The 27,928-nt window shown below is 40.7% G+C and overlaps 3 protein-coding genes across 7 annotated transcripts in view; 1 reads left to right on the top strand and 2 right to left on the bottom strand.

Moving 5' to 3' along the window:
• Window positions 1-220: 220 nt before the first annotated feature.
• LOC116046562 (cylicin-2-like) lies at window positions 221-10,727 on the bottom strand. Its single transcript, XM_036001045.1, has 26 exons — window positions 10,595-10,727; window positions 9,850-10,007; window positions 9,386-9,499; window positions 8,791-8,865; window positions 7,101-7,200; window positions 5,914-5,966; window positions 5,737-5,823; window positions 5,500-5,592; window positions 5,278-5,385; window positions 4,897-5,016; window positions 4,427-4,475; window positions 4,271-4,353; window positions 4,130-4,184; window positions 3,880-4,031; window positions 3,615-3,683; window positions 3,174-3,347; window positions 3,004-3,087; window positions 2,834-2,914; window positions 2,627-2,689; window positions 2,483-2,527; window positions 1,937-1,999; window positions 1,498-1,599; window positions 1,320-1,406; window positions 1,182-1,223; window positions 1,050-1,094; window positions 221-909 (listed from the first exon to the last, which is right to left on the bottom strand). Exons 1-26 carry the CDS (start codon window positions 10,614-10,616, stop codon window positions 550-552), a joined length of 2,484 nt encoding a protein of 827 aa, XP_035856938.1. The 5' UTR covers window positions 10,617-10,727; the 3' UTR covers window positions 221-549.
• A 746-nt stretch (window positions 10,728-11,473) lies between these two features.
• On the top strand, window positions 11,474-19,238 carry tp53i13 (tumor protein p53 inducible protein 13). 3 transcript variants are annotated; one of them, XM_036001046.1, is made up of 10 exons: window positions 11,474-11,726; window positions 11,886-12,110; window positions 12,247-12,324; window positions 12,507-12,569; window positions 12,962-13,020; window positions 13,275-13,353; window positions 14,211-14,339; window positions 15,102-15,311; window positions 15,472-16,528; window positions 16,736-19,238. In XM_036001046.1, the coding sequence occupies exons 2-10, from the start codon at window positions 11,985-11,987 to the stop codon at window positions 16,840-16,842; spliced, it is 1,908 nt and encodes a 635-aa protein (XP_035856939.1). In that variant the 5' UTR covers window positions 11,474-11,726; window positions 11,886-11,984; the 3' UTR covers window positions 16,843-19,238. The 3 variants fall into 3 exon arrangements, with proteins under 3 accessions (XP_035856939.1, XP_031150810.1, XP_031150811.1); XM_031294950.2 differs by having other exon boundaries at window positions 11,620-11,764; window positions 11,907-12,110; window positions 12,534-12,569; XM_031294951.2 differs by having other exon boundaries at window positions 11,621-12,110; window positions 12,247-12,322; window positions 12,528-12,569.
• A 2,122-nt stretch (window positions 19,239-21,360) lies between these two features.
• git1 (G protein-coupled receptor kinase interacting ArfGAP 1) overlaps window positions 21,361-27,928 on the bottom strand; it is a 28,441-nt gene continuing 21,873 nt past the window's right edge. For 2 of the 3 annotated variants that reach the window (XM_031294944.2, XM_031294945.2), the window contains 6 exons: window positions 26,828-27,169; window positions 24,855-24,935; window positions 24,439-24,515; window positions 23,800-23,979; window positions 22,710-22,773; window positions 21,361-22,566 (listed from right to left, as the gene is read on the bottom strand). In XM_031294944.2, the coding sequence (XP_031150804.1) occupies window positions 22,351-22,566; window positions 22,710-22,773; window positions 23,800-23,979; window positions 24,439-24,515; window positions 24,855-24,935; window positions 26,828-27,169 (960 nt within the window). In that variant the 3' untranslated portion in view covers window positions 21,361-22,350. The remainder of the gene's footprint in view (window positions 22,567-22,709; window positions 22,774-23,799; window positions 23,980-24,438; window positions 24,516-24,854; window positions 24,936-26,827; window positions 27,170-27,928) is intronic. The other variant, XM_031294946.2, reaches the window with a different exon arrangement.

The raw sequence follows: 27,928 nt of genomic DNA, 5'->3' as shown, positions 1-27,928 counted from the left end.
CTGTCATTTGCAGACTGTCATATTTTAGTAAAACATATGTTAGAGGCTTTATTCTCATTCCCCTCTTTATTTAGATACACCAGCACAATACACATCTGCATCCAAAGCCAACAAATAGCTCCAGTGGCCATAATGTTAGTTCTTGCTCTGTACCTGAAGAACTGGAGATGTAGCAGTACCTGAAGGCAGCGTAGGAAGTTAAGACAGGAAACACAACAAATAAAATCACATAGTTTTATTCAGCAAAGTAAGGATTTTGAATTATTTCATGTGATTGTGAATTGATATTTCTGCCACTAATGTGCATTTTCTTAACAATTAAAAAGTATCGCCTATATATATAGTCATTTATCATGGTATAATTTTCTTCCTCAACTTAAAATGTTTCATCATGTCACAATGCATCTTTATATAGTAACCTCTTATCATAATATTTGTGAATAAAATCAGGGTGGTAAGAACATCATTAGAGCATATCACATCACACAACATCCTTCATCATTTTTTAAGAAATACATAACATCTATTTTGATCTATGACATCTCATTATTAGTAAGGCTTGGTGCCTCTCAATATGTCACTAGAGGTGAGGTGGGAGGTGGAACGGGTCGCTCCGTCTCCATACCTCCTTGGGTTCGCCATCAGAGACTCCATGGGGCTGGGAGGTCTGCGAATGGGAGCCCTATCTCCCATACTCAGGAAAGAGCCAGAGACAGAGGGCTTGGAGAAAGCTGAATGACTCAGGGGATCCAGCTTCACCATGGGTTTGGAGGGGAGTGACACGAAGGAGACAGAAGTAGAAGAACCGCCTGTCTTAGAGCAGCTGTCACTGGGAGCTGAAAGGCCGCCACCAACTGAGCTTGAAACTTCCGTTTTTGGCAGGCCACTTTGCTCACCATCAGGGCTTTCCTGGAATGAAATCAACCGCTGTTATTTAAAAAGTTAACCATACAAAAGGACATTTTAGATGGAGAAAATATCAGCTTGACCCAATGTAATGCTTGTAATCACCCATAATATTTTTATTTTTATATTAAGAACAAACTTACAATCTTTTTCTTCTTGTCAGTTTCACTTCCTGATGAGCCCGAACTCTGAAGGCCAAACAGGAAAAAAAAATTCAGTCATTTCACCTTCACATTAGATAATCTGATGCTATTCCCATGTCATGAGTAAATTACCTTTTTCTTCTTCTTGTCCTTTTTACTTTTCTTGCTGGAGTCCTGCTCATATATAAAGCATGGAAACACTCTATCATCTATCTGTTTTAAACAAAAATTAGCATAAATGTTTTCTTATCACACACTACTGTACATTACCTTCTTTTTGTCGTCCTTTTTTTTCTTCTTCTTGTCTTTCTTCTTTTTCTTCTTCTTGTCGTCATCACTGCTAGAAGAATCTGAGTCCTTGATGGATGTAAATATGGTAAGTGTGTTTATTTTTGCCTTTTATGTTTTTATTTTTTCGGACAAATACAACACATCGACTTTGTTTTACCTTTTTCTTGTCTTTCTTTTTCTTCTTCTTCTTATCCTTCTTCTTTTTCTTCTTATCGTCATCACTAGAAGAATCACTGGAGGAGTCAGAAGAAGAAGAATCCTGGACAGAAAATGATGATATTCATACAGCAGCAATTACACAGTGGTGATGTACCCTTCTGTTGTGAGTTGGGAGAAGTAAAAAGTGTTGGTCTAGTGATTACAGCCCGCATGCACGCTGACATGGTGATTCAGCGGTTTCACTTCAATCTTTCTACCATTGACCAAAGATCATCAATAGTATGTTTTTTGCAGAAAATGTCACTGAGTTGTCAATGACCAGCTGCTTCATTTTTGTCAATTTCCAGGAGCTAATATCCCCAAAAGTTGTAACTTTTGTAACTCATAATCAACCAAAAAACAGGAATACAGGAAAACAAAAGATGAGACGTTCTCACCTTCTTTTTCATCTTATCCTTCTTCTTCTTCTTTTTCTTATCTTTCTTCTTCTTCTTCTTCTTCTAAAATCAAAAAAGGACAAATACTCATGATGCATTTTGCTGCGGTTTATCTCTGTTAACGTTGTAAACTTGGCTACCGATAAATAATTCATGTAATAGGGAAAAGTACATTAGTGTGTTTGTGTGTGTGTGTGTGTGTGTGTGTGTGTGTGTGTGTGTATGTGTGTTCTTGTTTAACTAGATTCGTGGGGTCCAAAAACCGGGAGTCCAGTATACTTGTGGGGTCCGGACAGCTTTGTGGGGCCAAAATGCTGGACCCCCCAAGGTTAAAGGGCTGTTTGAGGGTTAAGACTTGGTTGTAGGATCAGGGATAGAATTAGGTTATGGTTAGGGTGAGGGTAAGGGTTAAGGTTAGGCATTTAGTTGTGATGGTTAAGGTTAGGGTAAGGGGCTAGGGAATGCATTTTGTCAATGACGAGTCCCCACAAAGATAGTGAGACGCACTATGGGTGTGTGTGTGTGTGTTTGTGTGTGTGATCTCACCTTGTCATCATCACTATCCGAGGTAGAGGAGGAAGAGCTGGACTTCTAGAAAAGGATATCAGTCAGTCAGTCACAGAAGTGCATCCTTGTTCATTAAGAAACCATTTGCAATATTGTAACTGTATAGTATGAGATAAATCATACCTTCTTCTTCTTCTTCTTCTTCTTCTTCTTCTTGTCATCCTCACTGTCAGATGAGGAAGAATCCTGGGACAGAAGTACGGTAGATAGTTAATAACACAAATGTTTAAAGTGTAATTCATATATTAATGTTTCATTGTTTTCATTAAGTAGTCTAATAAAACAGTTATTGTTGAATAATCTGCTGTATTATGGGAAACGTGTACATACCTTCTTCTTCTCCTTCTTCTTCTTTTTCTTCTTCTTCTTCTTCTTGTCATCTTCACTATCAGAGGAGGAAGAGCTGGAATCCTTTAAAGAGAGAGCCGAGGATGACCTAATGACATTAAACAGCACAAGTACAAAAATGTTAAATACAGAGATGTTGTGAAGGCACAAACCTTCTTCTTCTTCAGCCACTTCTTCTTCTTCTTCTTGTCCTCTTCACTATCAGAGGACGAAGACGAGGAGGAAGAGCTGGAATCCTGTAAGGAGAGAGAAAGCCGAAAGATTATACAATAACATTAAGTAGCACAAGTACAGCAGTGTTATATACAGAGAAGGCCCAAACTTTATCCTTCTTCTTCAGCCACTTATATTTCTTCTTCTTGTCCTCTTCACTATCAGAGGATGAGGAGGAGGCACAAAGCTTATCCTTCTTGTTCTTCACCTTCTTTTTCTTCTTATTGTCATCTTCGCTGTCTGAGGAGGAGCTATCAGATGAAGAAGAGGAGCTGGAGGAGTCCTGTAGATCAAATCAAATACAAATATTCACAATGATATGATATCCACATCATAATCCAATGAGAAAGACACACTCACGTTCTCACTTATGGACAATTGGGAGTTTTTTATTCACTCAGCCTGCACACAGAAACACTCATCGGTTTTGTACAAATAAACTAAATTCACCGTATGCCGTTAAAATACAAAAAGGCAACATAAGATGTGAAGGCCTATTTATATGTCTGATGCAATTTAAAAACAATAACATCTACAGCTATTTGTATACCTTTACCTTCTTCTTTTTCTTCTTCTTGTCTTTTTTGTCCTCATCACTGTCTGAGGATGAATCAGAATCCTGTCTGTTTTTTTTTTTTACATCACTGTGAATTCTGATCTTGAATATCCTGTAACATAACTATATTACACAGTGGTGATGATGCACTATGACAACTGTAAAACCCATTGAAAAAGCTGCATTCATTTCTATTTTGTTTAAAGGGAGTAGAGACCAATGCATTCTCTTTACAGCAGCATTCACATATCGTGATCACCTTTTTCTTCTTCTTCTTCATCTTCTTCTTCTTCTTCTTCTTCTTCTTCTTCTTCTTCTCCTTATCCTTCTCCTCCTCCTCCCCTCCTTCTCCCTCATCATCACTCAGGTGGCCTTCCTCAATACCAATAGGGAATGCCTTTGCTCCCCCTGCTGGACAGGAAACACCATTACAACCAAAACAGTAACACTTTTTCCAAGCCTCCAACCTCTGCTTGATTTGTTCAAGAGCCTCTCAGTAGCCCACATACCTGCTGATCCAGAGGACAGTTTGCCTTCCTCCGTTGCTTTAAGCTCTTTCTTGGCCTGGCGTGACAAAAAAAACCCCAATGATTTCCGGTGGATTTGTGCATACATGTGTTGCATGCATTCAGTGCGTGTGAGTATTTCACCTTGTCAGCAACTTCATCTTTCTTTTTATCTCCGTCGGCACATGGTCCTGCAAGCTCACCATCTGCAGAGGAGTCCAGCAGTACTGCATCAACCACATCAACAGGTCTGGTTGCAATTACAGTTCTGATTTATATGTATTATATAGAAATACTCACCAATTGCTAAAAGAGCAGTAGCACTGCAGAGCTCATTCTGCTCTTCATCCTGTGGAACATCACAAATACAGTCAAGCTCAGGCTTACTTTATATACTGCACCCTGTATGTCCCCACACACTGTATGCAGAGATGTTTACAGTACACACAAGTACAACATGACGGATCATAAAAAAATCAGAGTCTACAGACCCATTCATTGGAACACAATTTGAATATAGCTGATACGCAATATATGTTCTTATTACAAAGTAAGCACACCCAAATGTAGATACTGTTCATATTTGGTGCATAACATAATGAAAAGCGTCCTGTATGCAGAAAAAGAAAAAAGAAAAAAGTGACCTGACTGATCTGACCGCATTTCTACAATGAGTGAAATGGATTGTGAGTTTCACGTGATGAGCAGCTTCAATCCTGACCTGAAAACCTTCAGGCTTTTTTTTTTTTTTAAAGAAAAAGGAATTTTACCTTTTTCTTATCCTTCTTCTTTTTCTTATCCTTCTTCTTCTTTTTCTTATCCTTCTTCTTCTTTTTCTTCTTCTCTTTATCACTGTCAGAAGATGAAGATGGTGGTAAAGAGCTGGAATCCTATGTCAATCAAAAGAAATAGTATAATTGTCATAGATAAATCTGTTTGCCAATGATGCAACAATGGGTGAGACATTATTATTATTTATTCAGCAACACTTTTATTACACAATGATGTCATTGGCTAGGAAACATACATTACATGATTCATTGTAATTGTTAATGTGTTACTGTATACTTTCTGCAAATTCCTCCTAATTTACACAAAAAAATGTTAATACTCAGAAGCAAGCTCAGTTGAACAAATTCACATTGCTTTACCTTTTTCTTGTCTTTCATTTTCCTTTTCTTCTTGTCCTTTTTCTTCTTGTCGTCGTCGCTGTCAGAGGAGGATGACGAAGAGCTATCTGAGGAAGAGGAGCTGGAGGCCTTTGAAAGAGAAACAAAACAATTAACATATCAGTTTAGATCATTGCACAGAGGTAGAACAGACACCCAATATATTTGCAATATTATAACTGTAGAGTATCAGATAAATCATACCTTCTTCTTCTTTTTCTTCTTCTTCTTCTTCTTTTTCTTCTTCTTCTTTTCATCCTCACTGTCGGAGGATGAACTGTCAGATGAGGAAGAATCCTGAGACAGAAGTACGGTAGATAGTTAATAACAAAAAGGTTTAAAGTGTAATTCATATATTAATGTTTCATTGTTTTCATTAAGTAGTCTAATAAAACAGTTATTGTTGAATAATCTGCTGTATTATGGGAAACGTGTACATACCTTCTTCTTCTTTTTCTTCTTCTTCTTGTCCTTATTCTTCTTCTTCTCTTTCTTCTTGTCGTTCTCGTCATCTGATGAGTCAAAATCCTGAAGCAAGAAAAGGACAGAAAGTCTATAATGACAAGTTTAACAGCAAACAGCATGTTTTAAATGGAGGTTGTTTGAGTTCTCTCTTACCTGGCTCATCTTCAGACCTTCTGCATACCGTTCTTCCATTTGGCCGTCAGGAGCTGAAAACATTACGCATGTTAAAATGGAAAGCATCTGTTTAATAGAAAGATAAAAAATAAAAAAAAAGTTCCATGCATTGTCAGCTGACAGATATCTATATCATAAAATAGTGGATTTAGATCACATAGCATCACTGCTGCAGAATAGAACAATAATGCAGTTGTGAATATTATTTAATATAATTCTGTCAACTTTTTTGACAAAAACAGTCTTCTAAATTACATACTAAACAATAAATTATAATCTGAGTAATGAGGTTTTCATTAAGAGTCTGCAAACACAGACTATTATTTCACTACTGTAGGAAATGACCATATGGGCGTTAATAAATATCAGAAAGTGCATGTCAAAGCTTGAATGACAACCCAAGTGGTTGCTCACTCTCTTTTGTGTCACCGTATACTTAAACTGTCACTCCATTATGACCAGAAAATGTGTAATTCTGTGGGTCAGGTAGGGCTGGGTACCGAATTCAATACTTTTTAGGCACCGACCGAATTGCCTCTAAAGTATTGAAAAATGTCTCATTATTCAATATCCAATTTCAATACCAAAGGAGTAAATCTCATCAGCGTCAGTGAGCCAATAAGCATGCAGCACACGGGCGCCCAGATAGCTCAGTTGGTATAGCGGGCGCCCATATATAGAGGTTTACTCCTCGATGCAGCGGGCCCAGGTTCGACTCCAACCTGCGGCCCTTTTCTGCATGTCACCCCCCCCCCCCCCCTCTCCCCTTTCATGTCTTCAGTTGTCCTGTCAATAAAGGCCTAAAAATGCAACAACAAAAAAAGCATGCAGCATGCTTCTACCAAGATTTAATAATGTTTATGATTGGCTGTCTAACGTTACATGTCGTAGAGACAAGCAGGGAAAACTCTACGTTACGTTATGTTAAACGGCAGCAGACAAGATGGAATGAACATTAGAAATGATTGTTTAAGATTTTGGAATACAAGCGTACATATCAAACGTAACATAACGACACACAACACATTATGATATGCAATATACATGATTTCATAAAGGAGAATGCACAGAGCCTGGAAATGCATTATCCTCACCGGACTTGATACAGTATCTAAAAACGTGAACCAGTTTCACAATGCAAATGAGAAATGCTGTGTTCCACTTACCAGATATGCTAACACTGTCCCAGCCGTACTCTTTCTTCTCATCCTTGTTCTTCTTCTTCTGCTTCTTCGTCTTCTTCTTCTTCTTCTTCTTCTTGTCATCCTGCAAGGGCATGTTGATTCTTTCAAATGTTGTTAGATGTTTTAAAACTTCAACTGTATGTGTCCTCATGTATGAAGCTTGTTTGCAAAGTGAGTGTTGCATTTGTATATATATAAAGATAAAGTAATCAGCATCAGGGTTGGGTGTCACCTACTAGTAATATACTACGAATGATCTGGCTTCAATACAGTCAGATAACAAACATCCTGTTACTGTGGACATGCAGCCAAAACCAACACGGGTCATGGTGTGCACAGACTACACATATAGCTCTTAGTACACAGATACAATACAATATATACAATTGTCTTGACTTGCTGTGGTAGATATAGGTGTTTCACACATTGTCAATGGGTGTGTTCCTCTCCTGTCACATACCACCTATCAGCTATCAGATCCAGGACATTAGAGCCTCTGCCTACAGCTCAGGGGGAAATGCATTCCAGTGTTATACACACATACTTTTCAGCTGTTCTGCTCGTGTGTTGTTTTTTTGCCTTAAAGCTTCTAAATGCTAACTGGTAATGTGAACTAATGGCGGGTAACATTTGTGGAATGCAAACTTTGTTTATAATGTTTGTGAAAAGAGGACAGAAAGAGCTGAGTAACTCACAACGCTGAAGTTGGCTTCCGATTCACAGCTTCCGATTCAGCATTTAAGGGGAAATTTAAGAGAAACTGCTGCAGATTCTGTGTTTTTAAGAATATTTAGCCTCTCTGGGATAATTTAGTCCAGATTTGACAAGTCTAGGTACAGTGATTTTGGATCTGGACCTGGTCTAATGTGGTCAGCTTTAAGTTCCCCTTAAATTTCCCCTTAACTGCCGAATCGGAAGCCAACTTCAGCGTCGTGAGTAACTCGCTTTTCCTGAGTCTCCTGATTTTCCACCTACGACCTCAGAAATGGGCAAAACATCACGCCATCATGCTGCAGTCACTTGAAGCCAAACATTACTGAACGAGACAAAACGGTGAAATACTTTAGTGAGTAATCTTTGGCTTAGAGCTATTTGAAAATCTGAACAGTTGACGAATCAGGCCTGGGGAAGGTTGATGTGCTTATCCCTTAACTTGCCAAGACACAATAAAAGCTCACTTCTTAGACTTCTAAATACAGTCAATTTGACAGCCATTCCAGCCTAAATATTCTCTTTACAGACTGTATTGTTAGCTTTGACAATATCCTCACCTGAGGCAGTGACATAGTTAGAAAGGACTATCAATCCCCCTATAAGCTGATGTGAAATTGTTTGTGCACATGGACTTCATTTAGCAATGCTGCAGGCAGATTTGTGAAGAATTTGCAAAACTGCACTATAAAATCATCACTTATACAGTCTCTTTAACACATTTAAAGGAAATGTGTTGGCTTCAACTGAGAAAATACTGGGAGCTGTACATCAAGCATCTTGCACCTAGCACAAAGATCAATGCAAACAATACATTTTGTCGTCATGAGTGTCGGTCGAGGGGCTCTTTGGTATTGAAAGGTATGTGATGACAGCAACTTGTGTGTGACATGTTAGAGCAAAGCAGGAGTTGCATGCAAGCAATATGTCAACATTGAGCGTCACTTATGCCACAACCTACCTCACTGTCACTGTCTGAGGAGCTGCTGGAGGAAGAAGAAGAGGAGGAAGATGATGATGATGCTGAGCTGGAATCCTGTGTACACATTAAACAGGTTTATTTATTCCCCGAGAATCTAAATGAATGAGTCACTAAAAACACACTGAAGCGAAGCTTTGTCATAGCTGCCTAGAGAAGGTGGTGTAGCTGGCGGCAGAAGGGACGGGCTCTTCAAGCACTTAGCAACACACACAGAAGAAATGGACACAAGCATTGTACCAACCAAAAAAAAAAAAAAAGTAGAAACTAGTTCTTTCCTGTTTGACTGCCTTTTTCTAGGTGCAGCCCACAGTGAACTTCCATCCACTATCATGAGTCAGAAGAACTCATGAGTTCTGCCTCACATGTGTAGCTTCCAATCAAGGCAACACCCTTAAGTAACCATAGGGTCAACTGACTTCTTTGTCAACTGAGCTGATTTCATCATGTAACTACCGGACTGTAAGTTTGTCAGCCCTGTCCCAACACAGTCTATGCAACTTTTACTCAGAAATGGTAAAAGCATTCAAGAGTGAATATTACTTTTTTGTGAAGATAAGCTTTTTGAGACACATACTTTCTTCTCCTTCTTCTTCTTCTTCTTCAGCTGTTTCTTCTTCTTGTCTTTCTTGCCGATACCCTCATCCTCGCTGTCCGAGGAGGACAGAGAGCTGTCAAATGAGTTCAACTCCTGGTGAAAAGAGAAAGCAGAAATTATCTGCTGTGTCTTTCACAATCTTTAGAATTCAGAATTCGGGCCACATGTAGAGGTTTACTTCTCGACGCAACGGAAAAAAGAAATTCAATCTGGTGGAAATAATTACACATAGAACAGAATTGACAAGCATTACAGTAACACTTAATGTTCTTTACTTTAATGCAGTTAATCATTTTGCAACTGTCGGCACATTTTATATATATCTTTTTTTTTATTGATTTCATGAAATTATAACTTACTATAACTATAGCTAATGAATAATATAGTATCTTGACTATTTGGTGTCAAATCATCATAGGCCCATGCACCTTTGGTTAGCTTACCTGTCCATCTTTTGCTCCTGCAGGGTGTCCAGATTGACTCTTGGTTCCCTCTGCTTTGCCCGGGTCTGCGGGCTCGTCTGCCTCAGCCATTGGCTGCAAACCACCAGGAGGGACTGTCGCTGGCTGCTGGACAGCTGCAGAGCCGGCTCCAGCTAGAGCTACGCAGTACAGGGTGACAGGAGACAAACGCCAATTACTCTGATCTCTTATATATTATCTCTATACATTTGGAATCCTAAACTCTTCATCTGATGAGCCACCAGTAGTCTATCTATTATGGAGGATCAGCTGTTTTTGTTTCACCTATTTTTTTCACCATGCAGGCTGCACTTCCCTTTATTATCCCACTTCCTTAAATTTACAGCCAGATTAAAAACATAGAGGAGTACAAATCAAACATAAGGTGCTAAATCAATGAAATTGTGCCTGCATGCAGATTGATTACTTTTTGGTGCCCTTTGCCATAAATCCAGCAAATTACAACAATTCAGAAAAGTGACACACCATTAACAGTAAAATGAAAGAAGACAAAGTCGTTGTTTTATGTAAAAGGCTATATCTGGCATAGAAACACCTCTATAAAACAGTAACAAATGGATCATTAACTTCCTGAAATGATTGTTGTCTGTTGATAAGTAAGAGATGGACCACAATGCAATTAAGCCCACACACATCAAACTATAAACTAAGTATATTGTTAAAGCAATCATAGTAAAAAAAAAAATAAAAAAAAAAGACAGCAAACCTTTGGGGAGGGTGGACTCCATTAGGTCCAGACTTCTCCTCTGTCCAGGAACCTACGTCTCATCTGACAGACAGACCTGTGCACTTTTCTGAAAAGGTGTTTGTGTGTGTGGAGTACGAGAGTTTTATGGGTGGGGAAACAGGGAAATTGTCAAAACTTCCAAAATAAGAGAGACTTCCCTTCACAAGTTTCAAAATAAAAAATCCTTTTAAAGAATATATTTCACATTACTAAAAGGGCACTCATATATTTTATGTGCCACCTCCATAGTTTTCATTAATAATCTCTGTTCTTTGTGTTACGACAATTGACAGATTAAACGCTTTTATTTCACTGATTATTTTATATAGTTTTATTTTGAAAGCACCGTTTGGTATCCAGTGTGGCTGTTATATCTGACTTGCAACTAAAATAACTGGTCCAACCGTTCTAATACATTCAGGGTGCCAATAATAATGCCGGTTTTTACTGCCTACAGTGATTGACAGGACAGTAGCCACCTGCATTGTTTGCGAGTACAAACTGCGGTATCGCGGGTAAAGTTTTACTAATGCTTAACAGGTCAATAACAATTGAAAAAAATGGTACTCACTTTGGTCTGTAGTAATCATGTGCAAACTACAAAATATAAAGTGAACACCTAAATCAATCATATTATGCTGTATGTCGCCTCCCAGAGGATATGAGGTCAAACCACAGGGTAGCATAAAATCCTACTTCGATTTTCTGTTCCTTTCCAGCTTCCGTAGTTTAACAGCAGAGAATCAGCGCAATTCCGGAAATGAGATTTTATTCTCAAAATAAAAGTAAGGATGTTACAATTTCAATGAAAAAGCCAAAAAACAACAAACACTGGATCGTACATAACTACAAAATAGCATATGGAATACTTAACTGTCTCATTAGATATAGGAATAGAGAAATATAAGATACTAATATATTAAATATTTAAATTAGCTACTTAAATTGGTACAAGATAACGCAAGGTGATTATATTTTGAAATTTGCACAAGGAAAACGTACGTTATCTTTCAACAATGTGAATAACTTGACATCTATGTGCCATACACTGGCGAAATAGCTAGTAAGTAATGGAAGTATACAACACTTTCTATTACCTTATTTCGCATTAACTAACGGAGCCTCCCTCATGAGTTTAGCTAACTTTATAATGTAACGTTAGAACAACAAGTTTACAACGGACATACGACGCTTAAAAATACCTTTTTTAACCGGGATTCGCACGCCTCACTGCTTCTCTGTTATGGGACCTTGCCAAAATAAAATTGTGTTCTGGGATTATTTAAGGTCAGTTCTTCGCTCTGTAGCTAGAGGACCAAAGGAAATCTATGGCAGCCATCTAAATGTGCGTCTGTCTGGTCACCATTGAATGACCATGCCGAGCCAAACGACGTCCCCGCCGCTGACAGTGACTGTGTTGGCCGCACTCTGGGTCAGTTTGGGTCGGTGTGGTGTCTCCGAGTCTCTGGGACCGCCGGGATGTGACAATGGAAAGGTTACTTACAATTTATATAACTATAAAGTCTGTTGGTGTGTGTCTGCAGTAACGTTAACAGTATTATATTCAGTCATTGTAGCCGTTAAAATGCACTCACATTTCGTGTGTGTGTGTGTGTGTGTGTGTATGATAGCTGTTTTTGGATAGGGACCTGCCTGCGGATGCTGTTTATTGGGACTGTCCAGGGTCTACTACTTGGCCAGAGTCTCAGGTAACTATGGATACAACTGACGTCATCATCGTCATCATCTGTGCTAGCATTACCTCCAAAGCCTCACTGTATCAGATGGGTGGGATGCCAAAAATCATGGGGAAGTAATGGTTGTGGTGGTATATCCTTATTGGCACTGCCGGTAGTGTAAATCAGCTCATAAACCTACATTGTTTGTTCAGGTTGCTCCATCAGTGGTTTATCTACAGAGACGTCCCAGTATTGACACAGTGTATGATCCTGTGGTGAGTAAGCACTTTACCAAGCATTTTATTTGAGTTTTACCCAACCTTTGACCCTCATACACTAATGGCTCTTAAAAATCAATGTCCAATGGGATAGCACTCGGTGACACACATCCAAATTCAAATTAAAAATCTAAATTCAAAAAAATGCATGAAATGAACCAAAAGCTTTGCCCTGTTTACAAAGAGTGTTTGATGATATATTAAAATGTGTAAGTTGTGGTCTCGGTTTGAGTTAACTAAAACATCTTCCTTGTTGTGTTACTGTTGTCAACGAAAAATGGGTGTAAACTGAACAGCTGCTAAGTGTTTGTCTTGGGTGACTGATGACTGGGTGTAACATAGAGATTAGGCGATAAAAAATAATTTGGCGAGATTTCCTTTCACTGCAGCCAGCCAGGCAGATCTGCATGGATACATCTATTTCCTACAACCATACCATTCCCAACAGGTAAGGCTGTTTGGACAGACATTTAATGCATTATGCTCTCAAGCAGTGGGTAAGAGATGGCCTAACACAAATTAGGACACACTGACACATGCACACATATTAATATGGACACATTTAGTCACAAAAACTCACAATACTGTCTTTATTTTTAGTTTCCACTCTTGGTTTCTGTGCTTTGTAATACTGCAATAAAGTTATCATTGTCATGTATGTAAGGGCTTTTGAGGATATTAAGATGTGTGTCTGTGTTGTAGTGGAGCGTACAGACCAGTAAGGGCAGAGTGTGGAGAGTACTTGTACTGTCCTCCTCAACGGTGGCTCAATAACTTGCACGTAAGTTGCAACATCAAATATGTCTTGGTGTCCTGTCTCCAGTCTCACAACAATGTAATCACTTTATCTGCTTAGCACATTTAATTACAGTAATAGACATTTGTGTTTAGGGCATCAGTGAAGAGTCTGTCACTTTTTGTAGTAACTCCAGTTAGTCCTTTTGAAGTGACAAGATAGTTAACATGGTATAGTGGTGCATTTTTGTATGTTCACATTGAATGCCTTGTTTATTTTCCTTAGGATACCGTAGTTTTGACAAATGGGGTTGATAGACACATAGAGGAGTTCAGTGGTTGCAGAATGGCAGCCAATTCTTCTGGGTTACTGAATTGCCCACATTTTCTTCTGTATTATTTCCCAATGTAGAAATCTGCGTTTTAAGCCAGAAAAAAAACCCATCAAACTGTGGAGTTAAGACAGAATCTTTATATATTTTTTTGCAACATAAATTAAGAGTCAAACAGGGAAGTCTGCCAACAATGGTATGTCAGGGATTTAAAAAACAGTAATGGCATGGCTGGGATTTAACTAACAGTAATGGTCTGGGATTTTTATTAATGGCTGTTTAATTCTAGACCGTAATACCAGAATATACTGGAGAGTGCAGCATGTGTTACACATTAGTTGGTGATTCTCCACAAAGGAACCCAGATATTTTCCCTTAGGAATCCTTCTCAGCTGAAAAACATTAACAGACAAGGAGGGAATATAATATTATCAGTATTGTAAGCACTTAGTCTTAGTTACTGTCATAATTGTGTCAAAGTTTGGTATAAGCCAAATCGGTGGAAACTCTGTGGTAATGGTAGAGGATGTGGACAAGGATAGTCACGTGTGTTTGTGTGTTTTTTTTCTAGCATGGAGCACCTGTTTTGCTCTACCATCCCTGTGCGCCTCTCCATGAGCGTCTACTTCTGTCTGTCCTGGCCCGCTCATGTCTGCCAGACTACATTATTACCTCACATCCACAGCTCAATGAACACATGGTGAGACAAGCGCTCTATCTCTGTTCTCTAACCCACCAAAGGTAGTAAGGGACAGTAGAATCTCGATACTTCTTTATATCTTCTGTTCACTTGTTTAAATATTTAGAACTTTGCATACTTTGATGACGTCTTTGTTCATTTTAACACCTGAGCAAAACTGAAGATGCAACTCAATACTTTTTTCACAAATAACCTATTCGGCCTAAACTGTGATTGTTTGCACATCCTCTCTTAATATATATGTATGTGTGCACATTCCTCACAAAACTGTACAGCTTTCCAATTCCAAAACTATATATATTTTATTTTACATATTTGGTTTTCGTACTTGTACATCTTTTTCATATGTCTGTGGTCATTTTTCTATTTCTTCTCAACAAATGCATGCTCATGGGGGAATTGTTTAGTCTCTGTAAATCATAGAGTGTGGTCTAGACTCTATCTGGAAAGTGTCCTGCGATAACTTCTGTTATGATTTGACACTATAAATAAAATTGAATTGAATAGCATGCACCAAACTCCAAGGCAATTCACTGTGTGTGAAAACCTACCTGGTAATAAACCCCTTTCTGATTCTGATGCAAGACCAGGCCACATTAAAGTGTTTTATAACAACCTTTATGTAAGTGTGAAAGATACCTAAACACCACTGTTAGAGGCGCAGCAGTAATATAGGAAGCCTTTTTGTCCCTGTCACCATTTGTAAGGACATTGAGGACAGAGAGAGAGAGCGCTTATATTTACTGTTTGCTTTGTGTTCAGCCAATAGCCTTGGTGTCATGGGGTCACACCTTGGAGCTGTCCACCGTGGCCTCTTCAGACGTCTGTGATTGGCTGGAGACCACAACAAACACCACAAAACAGTTTGGTGGTGTGAGCCAGAGCAGGAAGTACAACCTGCTGTTAATCTGGTCAGCCGAGCAGCACCGGCAGCAACATGCACATCCAGACGAACACGGCGCAAAAATGAAGGTTTGGAGACTTGACTGACGACTTTGCTCATTTTGTATATTTACATGGTGTTAATTATCTGTCATTTGACATGTGCTGCAATAAAAGCAGCATAAAAGAGTAATTTCAGCAGTCTTCTATGTGTCTCTTAGTAGCTGTTGTTGTAAATGTAAATCCCCAGTCTCTGAGGCGATGCTGTGAGCAGACCATCTCTTCTCTGCTGAACGGAGCGACGGACAAAGAGCAAGAGTCCAACGGCAAGAAGGAACGCTTGAGACAAATGAAAGAGGAAGGAAAAAGGAGGCAGATAAGAGCCGCCATTAGAGAAAAACAGCAGAATGTTAAGGATGAGAATGAGAGACAAAACACAGTAACACACCAGACCACCAGAACCACCAACGGCAGGACAGGGAACTTCCAGAACTACAACGGTACGCTTGGACCATCAGCAGGTTCTCTTCCAGGGAACAGGACTCTCTCAGATCCTTCTCAATCTCAATCTAAGATCCAGAATACAAATCAGAGCCTTAAACCAACGCCCACAGCTCCTTTGGAGTCAAATATGTCTGACCTCAGAAACCCAAACCCCTCTGCTGGGTTGGATGTTCGTGCAGACGGTGTGAACAGTGACCATAATGATACCGCGAGGGCCGAAGCCCGGGTCCTCGGTTCCAAAGATGAAGTTATAGACTCAGCCAAGCAGAGGGACAACGAATCCGTTAGACACAGCCTGAAAGAGAAAATCTCTAAAGACAAAATCTTTGATAAAGGCAACACAGCAGATGGCACAATGAAGGACAATGAAGTGGTAAATGTTAAAGAGAGAGAGTTGGAACGTAAGCAAACACACGGTGACACGCGCTCTCAGCACAAAAGTGAAAAGATTGGCTTTGGTTCTGTTTCCAAATCCCAATCAGAGTCTCAGCCTCAGCCTCAGCCACAACAGCACCAGAACCCACAGCCAGCCACTTCCCTGCCCAACGGCCACGACTGTGGCAGCTGCAAAGGAGCCGAACACTGTGAATGCAACGGGGCCTCAGGGGCCTCGGCCGCTCTCGTGAATAAAGGGTTGCTGAGGACCCCCATGACAGACGAGGGAGCGTGGGCAGCAGCAGCGCTGGGCTTCCTGCTGATTCTCCTGACCCTGTCAGTGCTTCACACACGCCTGTACCGCCACTGGAGGACCACACCCAGTCTTTACTGGCACGACCCACGACAGGACTACGACAGTGTGGCAGGTAGGTGGACAATCACCAGTGAGCTGTTTTATTCCACTAACCAATCCTGTTAGCCAGATTGATCATGGCATGGTAACTAATCGGTTAATCCTCACTGAATGAATCACACAACGGAATGAGGTGCCTTTGTTTATATTCTTAAGCAGTTTAATTATTTTTGTGTTTATCTCTGTGTGTGTGTGTGTGTGTGTGTGTGTGTGTGTCTAGATGTGATCCGCAGGAGGCTACGAATTGCAAACAGGAGGCGGAAAAGGGGCAGGAGACAGGAGTGTGTTCTTCTGCCCAGCTCCTCCAGCTCAGAAGAACATCTATAGAAATATGAAGGAAAAATCCCAGAGAAAGTAGAGGAGGTGGACAATATTGGTAATTTGGCAACAACCTGTCTATTATAAAAGCTACTGGATAACATGAAAAGCTCAGGCTGAAATGCCACAAAGCTGCTCAAGGGTCAGTTAGATCCTGTTTCCAAATTGATTGGGTACGGAGTGATTTGAGAGGTCCTCTCACATTTTTTTTTTTTTTTTAGATTGAGATTAGATTTTTTTAGATCTTTATATCTACTTCTCCTTGTGAAGGAGGGAGAAGGGAAAAAACATTTTTTGACCCAAACGAGCGTTGTATTATAAACCGCTAGAACACTGGCAAATTATTTCTTAACAAAGTATGTATGTGTGTCATAGATTTACCATTTAATAATATTGTAACCAAAACTACAGTTCCCAAATAACAAGCATCAAAGAATATTTACAAAAGAGGCTAGTGTATATTGATACATAACCCTCATAGGTCATGTGGTTCTGGTCCTTTGAGGACATCCCTATGAACATCACATCAGAGAGTCCAAAGAGAAGCCCTCAGGCTTTATTACAGAAAGTGACCTGCAAATTGTATGTATTTGTATTTGTTCCAATACTGATAATACCTACACATCACACAGTGTATATGTCTTAGTTTGCTCACTGCATGTACAGTATATGTTTTTTATTGTGCTACATTTAGTCCGAAATTTGATTTTATAAATAGTTTAATAGTAATATGCTGTTGCTTTTACCTGTGAAGGTTTAGTATGTGAATATGTTGCTGTTCTAAGCAACGCTGTGTGCGGTATGTTTTAATTTAAATGGTACAAGCTGTATTTTTGGACAGACATTAGTTAAGGATTTTCAAAGACAAACTTCGTCACAGAAGTGTTGAGGGCATGGATTTCTGCTTGAAACAGCTGTGATGGATGTCAGGATGTTGTCTCATATCTTTTATCAACATAAGCAAATGTTAGCTTGGACCAGTTATAGGCGGACCGATAACTCAATTTTTACCTGCCATTTTTTTACCTGAACATTTTTTTAAGGATCCCTTACATTTTTTTGTTTTAAAGAATTGTGACAAAGATATGCACTGATCAGGTCATTTTACTGTAGAAGAATACACTTTCTAAATAACCTCAAACTTATCTTGAGCATTTCTGCGACTCAACTGGCACTAATATATTGGCTGATTTATCAGTCTAGTTCTAACTCAAATCTTAAGAAGGAAACAAGAAAAATGCATTTTACAGACGCATGTACAACAAAAATAAGGCCTTATTTGTTTGAAGATTGAAATGTAATGTGGTTCTTATCATACGGATTCTAAATGCTATGGTGGGTTGTAGTGGTCTTATTGTAACTACATACTTTTACTTTTGTCAGTTGCTTTTTCTAGAACTTGTCAATGGAAATAAAAGCTGAGGCACCAACAGTTGTTGGATTGTCTTCATTAGGAGACAGAGGGCTAGTATAGAACCAGCTCAACAAAGTAAAATAATTGACCTTTAATGTCAACATTTGAAAAGTATTCCCACACGATGGGACTCTGCAAATTTAAATTTAACATAAGTACAATTTTGTTATGAATAAAAAGTGCAGCATGGTGCAGTTTTTCTTTCCCTTTGCTAAAAATGTCAACAGCATCATCTAGTTAAATGTTTTCCCTAATACTGAAAGGTTTCAGCTAGACTGAAACTGTCCTTACACAGAGATGTTAATACACATGCATTCCAGTTACACATACTACAGTAAAAATAAATGTGAAGGTAGGTCAAAGACAATTGACTTGTTTTACTATTTTATTACAAATGTACAGCTTATGAGTTTCCATTACGACTGACCTTTGTAAGTCATTGTTTTCTCTACTTTATACAGTTTTAACATCTTCTGTTAAAAGATAACTCAAATCACCCATCTCCCAATGTGTAGAGCTGTAATGAAACACAGGGACAGCAACAGCACAGGCCACAGTGCACCACCAATGGCTGAGTATCAGAAGTGTGTGTGTGTGTGTGTGTGTGTGTATATATATATAATTCACTGGCTGCAGATTTAATGTTTGTACTTTGTAGAAGGCTTGGTCCAACTGATAAGTTGAGGGTGTGTGTTTGATGAATCTTGGACATGATTAAGGTGTAGAAAGTGTTGACCATGAACTGACAGAAGCATTTAACATTCATACTAGAGGCACCCTACGTAGTGTCTTCTATCTCAGAAAAGGACTAGGCCATGTGCATTTTAGACCCTTCTCCCGACATTTTGAGATGACTGTAGTGCTAAACCAAAGTGCGCTTCAGACCTTTTCTATTGCTCCATCCCGATTCAAACCCTGCCTCCTGCACCTAATGTACTTGTACTAAGACATTTGGGAGAGTGCAGTACAAATGTGGATCCTACTTTATCCAGCTAGTGTTTGAAAATAGTGCAACTCAGACCACACCGCTGAGTAATCGCATACATTAAACTGTTGTTCTCGGTCTTCGCTTCCTGCCAATTCTAGTAGGATTGCCACTATGTACAATATAACTACATAAGGGGGTAATACCACAGCATAACCATACTCATAAGTCTTAAAATATCTACAAGTACATTGGTGCCAAGACTGAAAAGCTGAATGACGATTGGTGAAAAGATCTCGTAGCCTGAAGCCCACTTGGGCCAAGAAATGGACATAAATATCTTGCAAACATAACCCTAACATATAGCTTAATATAAAATATAGCATGAAAATATATGTTCATATATATGGCTCTAGTCTAAAACTTGGGCAATCATGATTGAAGGGACGAGCTTTTCTGCTGGCCCGTGTGTGTGTGTGTGTGTGTGTGTGTGTGTGTGTGTGTGTGTGTGTGTGTGTGTGTGTGTGTGTGTGTGTGTGTGTGTGTGTGTGTGTGTGTGTGTCAGTTGGTACATCATCACTGTAACTCAGCCAGTCAAACAGGTGATGATGATAATGTCCAAAGGCATCAAATATTAAACAATGATACATTTCATGAGTGTTCTTGAAATGATTTGTTTTGACATGGAACAGTCAGAGACTGAGTGATGATGAGGAGGGGGGGGGGGCCAACAGAAGTGCTGAATGTGATCTAGCATCAGTCTCTAAAAGTGTTTGGGGCTAATTAAGGTCTAATTGCTTCTTGCTAATAGGCAGAAATACAAGAATAAAATTGAGATGCAACTGCTGTTTGAAGGATGAGGTCAATATATCAGGCAAGTAAATTTAATGTGCAAAGGCTTTCTGAGCACCGTGCGTGATTATAGAATATTTACCAATGCAAGAACAATCGACTGTTAAAGCCACAAACACTTTGAGAAACCGGCGACAGAATCATTGGAGAAGGATTAGAGATGAATCTAAACTAGAAGAGGACGGTCCTCCTGGCAGCTAGGAAAGACTTTTTAGATCCTATCTGCATCCTTTGTTAAAGATATGACCATATTTGTTCGGCACAGTACAACTTTAAACCTCCAGTAGGCCAAGTGTGCTCTCTTTGTGATAAAAAAACAAAAACAAAAACATTTGTTCCCAATGCTGACAGTGAGCTAGAAGTGACAACTTCTGGGGCCCAGATCAGCAGGCCGTGACAGAGAATCAATCGGAAAACAGAACGTGGGCTTGATTGTGCTTGCCAGACAGTCTAAAAAGTAAACATAATACATGGCAAACTACATCAAGCACACTTGAGGTGGTTAAATCAATTTCAAGTGAGTGTATATTCTCAAATGAAACGAAGCAACGGGTATTCCTCAGATTTACTTTCCAGGTTGCTAGATCTGGTGCTTTCCACAGGACGACTTGAAGCTTAACTGCACCATACCAGTATGTGTATCAACTTAATGTGACTGAACATTTGTTACCATGCATTACAAATGATGGCTGCTGTGTAATACAAGCATCCACGAGCACACCCGCCATGTAAATATCATCCCGCTTTAAACAAAGACTGGAGGGGGTTAGTCCTCATACACAAACTGGACCAAATATGATCTTGCTTGGCACAGCAAGAATGAATATGGTTTTTGAGATGATTCCACTGGCTCTGTTAAATGAGGCAAATTATCAGAGAAGTCAAGCTACAACATTTTGATCAAGGTCCTGTCATAATGCACCAAGGGGCTTTCGGTCTGACAGAAAATCAAGACCAAAAACAAATCTCCTCCAACGCCCTCTCCCCTTTGGCAACTGTTCAACCCCTTGGCCACAGGACACAACATGAAAAACCCCTCAACTGTCACTTAGAAAAGGAGTGCTTGAGAAATGTTGAGGACCATCACAGGTTATTTCTTTCACGTGTGTATGTGTGTGCTTACTTAAATCCCAGTTAAGCACATACTTCCACCTGTCTCCCTATTCCACTAAATGAGAATCATATTTGAGACAATAAAATAAACATACATAAACAGTTAAATCAAGATGACAGTCAGTAAAAATGTCAATACAAAAAAAAACAATAGGCATAATAAACAACAATAAGTCACAATTATTCCAGTGTAAGTGTTTTGTTTGTGTAAGTCAGTCATTTGTTGTCCTCAGGAGGTGCAGACCAAACCAATCTGCGTATTAAAAAAAAAAAAAAAAAAAAAAAAATGAAGAAGAGAGAGGAAAGAAATCAAAACATGCCAGATCATGCTGTGTACCACCGACAACGGGGTGACGGGTCGGAGAAACGCTGGAGCCTCCTGCAAAAGCTAACCCAGGAGGAAGCATCTGAGGGGCTGGGTGGGGTGGGGAGCTGGATGGGTCCCAGGAGATCCTCCTCTGCACCGCAAGCGAATCTTGTCTGGGACGGGATAGGAGACAGAGGGGCCTTGTGTCTAGTTGGAGAGGGAGAGAGAGAAAGAGAGAGAGAGAAGCGGGGGGGGGGGGGGCGGGGCAGAGGAGAGAACGTCCTGACTCCACAGGACGGAGGGACAGAGATGGTGTGTGGAGTATGTCATTTTTTGGTCTATCTACTTCCCTCTCTCGCAGCACATACTTCCTCTCTCCCTAGTTCAGGTAAACCGGGAGAGGGAGGGATGACGAGTGACAGGTGAGAATAAATAAAGTAGTATCATCTCCGGATCCAGTTCACTGTACATTGCCACCATTGTATTTCACGTATGCTTATCACAGTTTAAGTGGTTTATTATACACATCTGATTCCAACAGTTTACTTAGGTTGCAGCAGGCTGTAGTTCCCATGTTGGATCCTTCCACTTGTCCTACCCTACTTTCTCTTCCACACTTGTGGAATTTCTCCTTTTTCAGTCCCCTGTAGCGTTTCTACTAAACCATCAATTCGCTTTGCTTTCATCCGATTCCTTTGCCATGCATATTCCAGACTTTTTCCTTCCCTCATCGCAGCATTCATTCTCCTGATCACTCCCGTTCCCTCGTCCTCTCATTAATAGTGTGATCCGGTTCTCCCTCTATCTTCCTCTCCGAGAAGCCCCTCCCCATCCCTCTTAGCCCACCCATGCATTGATCCGTTCTCTCTCCCTCTTCCCTCTCGATCCATCCATGTAGTTGTTGGGTCACTGTTTCTTCTCACGAGTGGTGATGGTGACCAGTTGCTTGGCAGCCTTGGCGATGTCGTAGGCGCACTGGATGACCTGCTGAGTGAGGAGCTGGTAGTCCACCGCAGGGCCGCCAGGCTCTGAGGGCGCCGCCTTACGGCACTCCACCTGCAACCGCGAGGCACTGGAAGCCAGCAGGCGGAGGGAGCAGTGGACTGCATCTAATGCCGGGCGCTACGGAGAAATGAAGGGAATCAAACTCAGTCACGTGGTGTAAACAGATCAAGGTAGATAAAGAGATCAACAGGCAGACAAATAAAAGAGAAAAAGAGACACACAAAGAGAGAAATGAAACATAAGTAACGTAGGGAACTTACTTTGGGGAAGAGTGAGGCCATCTCAGTGACAGCAGAGTGGATCTTCTCAGAACATGGAACAAAGCTAAAGAGGAGATGCATTTTTTAATTTTATTTAATAGCTGATGAGATGATTGAGGCAAGAATGTTGTCTGTTACTAAATGGACTAGTCTTAAGAGACATTTTAATTGACATTCAATTTTCAACGGTGGCCTGATTCTAAGCTAGCTTTATTTGTATAGCACATTATAGGCAACAAGGCAACTCAGACACAATTTCATTGCAACATAAACAACTGAATTTCCCTGGTGCAGCTGTTATCAAGTGTGTATGCATGTAACAGAATTTCTGAAAAGAGGATTCTGGAGCTAGATGTTCCTGCAACTTCTCAATGTGTTATCCAATCAAGATGATCACTTGTCAGCAAGGATATAGTCTTTTTTGGCAGACCTATCTCCACAGTGTTGTGGAGTAAGGACTGGCTACAGCCCAGATACATTATGGGATTGGAGAAAAAAATGCTCTGTGTTGTTTGCATTTCTTTAAACCAATCACAATCACAACAGTCTTGGGCAGCGCTAAGCTCCGGTCACAGAGAAGGTGGCTCTGCAAAATGATCTTGGGAAGGAACTTGTTTTATGGAACATTTGCACCCCGCAAAAGAAAACGCCCCAATAAAATATTAAATGAAGTTAGCTGTTCACACAATACAGTAACGTGAGCTATTTAAATTAGCTGGATACATGGTTAACCGTAATTTGCTCTTAACAGCGTATCGCCGTGTGTACTTTGCCCATAGCAATCCTCACCAATCTGTCCTGAAACGTCCCAGTTAGATAGTAAATGTCGTAAACATATTGTTTGTAAATCTTTACAATCATTGACCAAAAGAGCCAAGCAGGCCTGTCTTGTTGCACGATCCAAATTTTCTTTAAAACTTGGCATTTTCAGCCCGTAAAGTTTGTTGCCGTTTCCCGTAGTGAAGGGATTTTGAGAACGGCAACACACAGAGAGCGGTAGTTGAGGGACTCGCAGACTAGCGAGGATATAATTAGTAGTGTAGTGTTTCTAGAGTCACTTTTATCCATCTCTGGGGTGTCTTACACCTACCTGTCGTGTTTGAACTCCTGAGCAGCCCTGAGCAGCTCCTGGATGTTCTTGGTCACCTGCTCAGTCTTCAGTATGACATCCTCTGTGCAGGGCAGGGTGGGGTCTGGCTCCCCCACGTCCCCACCTCCTCCCTCCTCAGACTCCCCACGACCACCTTCCTCCTCGCTGCTGCGCCCCATACTGACAAGAGAAACGCAGACATACACTTTAATAATTAACACCTTGGGCTACATTAGAGAGCAGTCTCAGAGGACATTAATCAGTTTGAGCATCTTAACACTTTTAAGAGTTTAACATCTTCAGAGACTGCCTGTTTATTTCTCATTAACAACTGTTAGCAAAGATCATTCATTAACCCCCATATCTGTGTGTGTGTGTGTGTGTGTGTGTGTGTGTGTGTGTGTGTGTGTGTGTGTGTGTGTGTGTGTGTGTGTGTGTGTGTGTCACAAATGTGCAGTACTGCATAGTTAGAAAACACAAAAATGCCTCAAATAGAGCTTCAGAATGAAATTCTTAAATATGAAAAAACAGGAAATAATTGGTTTCGGTTACTAGCAATTAGAAATTCTATTTGCCAAAAAACTGCAGATTAAAAACACACTTATCCTTGTGTGTACAGTGATTTGCAGTGGGCCTGACCTTAGCGAGAGGTCGTATGTTTGTGTGTTGTCATAGTCGCTGTCAGTGCCACTGCCGTGCTTCTCTGGTTTGGGGACCTGGGGAGAGAAACAGCAACAGGCGCCATCAGGCCAATGATCACCCACCTCACCAAAACTCCCGAGCTGTTCACTCGTGCAGAGCTCCCACAAAGTTCAAGCAATTGTTTCCAGTGAATGTGATGATTTCAAGTCCACTAAACTGCGTAGATTTTAAAAGTTGTTTCAAATCATCAGTTTGAATCTTTTGAATAAAATCTCAAAAACATTCCAAGCTCTTGCAGTATTTGTAGGTGGCTGATTTTGACAAAACAATGCAAGTCTATAATCTCAAATTCCCACTGTAAATGCAGTGAAGGTCGGAAAATCAGTCTAGAACCAAAAACTGTAAACCCTCACCATGTATCTGCCCATCTCTGTAGATCCAGACAGATGTTGGCCTCCATACGGTGCTGGACCCCCTATACCACCCTTCCGTACCTGTGAAAAGTGAGGGAACACAAGGACGGGGAGAGAAAGAGAGAGATGGAGGGATAAAGATAAGAGGAGAAAGAGAGATGTGTGGACAAAGAGATGGAGAAGGGAATGAAAGATTAGCAGACATAGATGGATAAAGAAATTGGAAAAAAAGAGTGTGGGGACAGAGAGAATAGATGTTTTTATAAATAGCAGAAAAACAAGATGCATGAGCCAGTGAGAGCAGCGGCAGATCAACTCGGCAGCTCACCCAACATCCCATCAAGACTACATGCCTCTATAGTTATCTAACACTGAAATACAAAGAACACTGCTAACTCAACTAACCGGTGATGAACAGCTATACATCACACAGAGCATCTAAAAAGGACTAGACTACACACATATTTTACACTAATGTTGATCTCCATTATTAGAATGCATAATAAGCAGAAGTGGTGCATAGTTGCATGTGAGAGAATCCTGTATTTGATGAAATGGCAAACAATGCTAATGACAGACAGAATGCTTACATCCAGAGGATGCACGGCTGCACTGCAGTGAGCAAGGGACAGACAGGTGAAGAGACAGACAGACAAAAAGAAAACAGACAAACAGGTAAATCTTTGTGTACGGAGATGGTGAATTGGACACGACTCCATGGAGGTCTCCATAGAAAGGTTGACAGTAGTGGTGAGTGGTTGTGTGTCTGCATACTGTAACTTCATACATGCTGCTGTAGGATAAATGCTAGTGAATGCTAACTGGTAGTGGTCTGCCGTCACTACGGAAGCCCTGAGAGGCAAGTGAGAAAAATATTCTTGTGATCCATCCAAGTCTGATCTACATCTCTTCTGTGCTTATGACTTAAGAACAGGTGAAAGGTTTTGCCATGTGAAAAACATGTATTTGTGTGTGTTGTTGTAATACTCATCTCCACTACCTCATGTTCATAATAGGACTAAAACTCACCTGGCACCTGGAAGAAAACATGAATGCCTTTAGTCCTATTTAAAACATGGGCTAGTGGTGCACTTCGGCCTCTTGTGGCCAAAATGAGTATTACAACAACAAACACCTAAAAAAATAATAATAATCACTTGTAAAAAACTCTTTTCCCCCCCACCTGTTTCACAGATGAAAAAAAACATTTACAGAACTTAGAAAGATTATCTAGGCAAAACCTTTTTTTTTCACCTATAAGTCAAACACGAGAAAATAATTTAGATCAGACTTAGAAAATGGATCACCAGAATTCTTTTCTCTCTTGCCTCTCAGGGCTTCCGTACTTATCAGCCACTTTACCATTTACATTGGAGGCAAAAAATGTCCTTCCCTTTGTGTGTGTGTGTGTGTGTGTGTGTGTGTGTGTGTGTGTGTGTGTGTGTGTGTGTGTGTGTGTGTGTGTGTGTGTGTGTGTGTGTGCGTGCATGCGTGCGTGCGTGCGTGTAATGGCATCTGTTTGTGATCATAACAAATCCTAAATTAAGCAGCTGACCAGAAGCAAGACAGCTAACAGTTGAAAATGTAAAGGTCAAAGGGTAAAGAGCAGGCTAGAGAGAGAGAAATCAGAGGCGTCGCCAGGCAACCAAACAGACAACGCAATCCCTATTTTCCATCTTTCTCCTAGACATCACACTTATGCACTTCCCCTTTATTGTGCTAAAAACCATAGGTTAAGGTCTTATTGTTCTTAGACAAATCAGTGCTACACTTTCACATTTAAAATGGGGGCCATGCACAACTGGACCTTTCAAAGAGAAGGATCGGGAACTGAGATGCAGGAAGAGATAAAGTTGAAGGGAAATAGAGAGATCAGGATTGGACTATCACCCATTAAAATGGCCAAAGAGAGCCAATCAGGGCCACCAAAAGGAAGGTGGGAAGTAGAAGGGGCCGCGGGAGTTCTAACTTACGCTGGGTGTGTTGAGGGGCTGCAGGCGGGCTGCCAGGGAGTCCAGGACTGGGGGACCATGGGCCGTGGGGCCGGGGGCCGCCCCTGGCTCGTACATTGAGAAGGCCTGGCGGTCCCTTCGGGGGGGATGGGAGTGGTGGGCGACTGAGGAGGGCACCGACAGCCCTTGGGGGTCCGTTCCTGTCCCAAACCCACCCAGACCCACTCCGCCTATACTTCCTCTCATCCCACCCCCTTGCCAGTGGCCTCCTCCTCCGCCAGGGCCCCCTACCCCATGGCCAGCTGCCCCCCCAGCCTGCTGGCCCCCCCGCAGCGCACTGTTCTCTGTCTGCATCCGCGTGATCTACAGGAGAGGAGGAAGGGAGCAGGGAGGGATGAGAGGATGGAGGGACATGGAAAGGTTGAAGGGAAGGGAGTGGGTGTCAACTGAATGGTTAAAGACAAGCATCCGCAATCACATGTACATTAAAAGGCTCACACAAACTCATACATGTTAACTCATCAGTACTCGGGAGGGAGGGGATATGTAGTAAAGACACTTCAATAGGTTACATGTCGAGGCAGAGATTAGTTCTTGGAAATGGGGTGGAAGGAAACATAGGCCATCCTGTATAAATACATAGATCATTTCCAAGGGTCAATATGGGCTCACCTGCACTGAGGTACTGTTGACTACAATTAAATTTGACCACAGTATTTGTTATCTGCAGTATGTGTGCACATAAGTGTTTGCTTGTACAAGTGCATGTTTGCCTCAACGCTGTACTAAATCCTCAGTCAAATGACAAAAATAAACACATGAATGAATCATGGGTCACATTGGCGGACACTGGCAGCCACTTATGAATACAATGAGATAATGATGATGACTCCCAGGAAACCAAATGAAGCGACAATGAACCACAAATGAAGGTTATTAAGTGAAAAATGTCTAAACTAAAAATGACAACTAAAATTAAAATAGTATTTGCAGCGCCCTCGCTCCGCGAGGAGATTCGCCACGAGAATGACTTCTGCTTTAGTTACTAAATTACACTGAAAAGCTGTAACCAAATACATCTTCTAGAGACAACAGTGTAGGAAAATGACACCCTGTCAGGGA

Source organism: Sander lucioperca, chromosome 5 (assembly GCF_008315115.2).
Source record: "Sander lucioperca isolate FBNREF2018 chromosome 5, SLUC_FBN_1.2, whole genome shotgun sequence".
NCBI classification, from domain to species: Eukaryota; Metazoa; Chordata; class Actinopteri; order Perciformes; family Percidae; genus Sander; species Sander lucioperca.
Note: the sequence above shows the minus strand (reverse complement) of the source record. Positions and strands in the feature narration are given on the sequence as shown.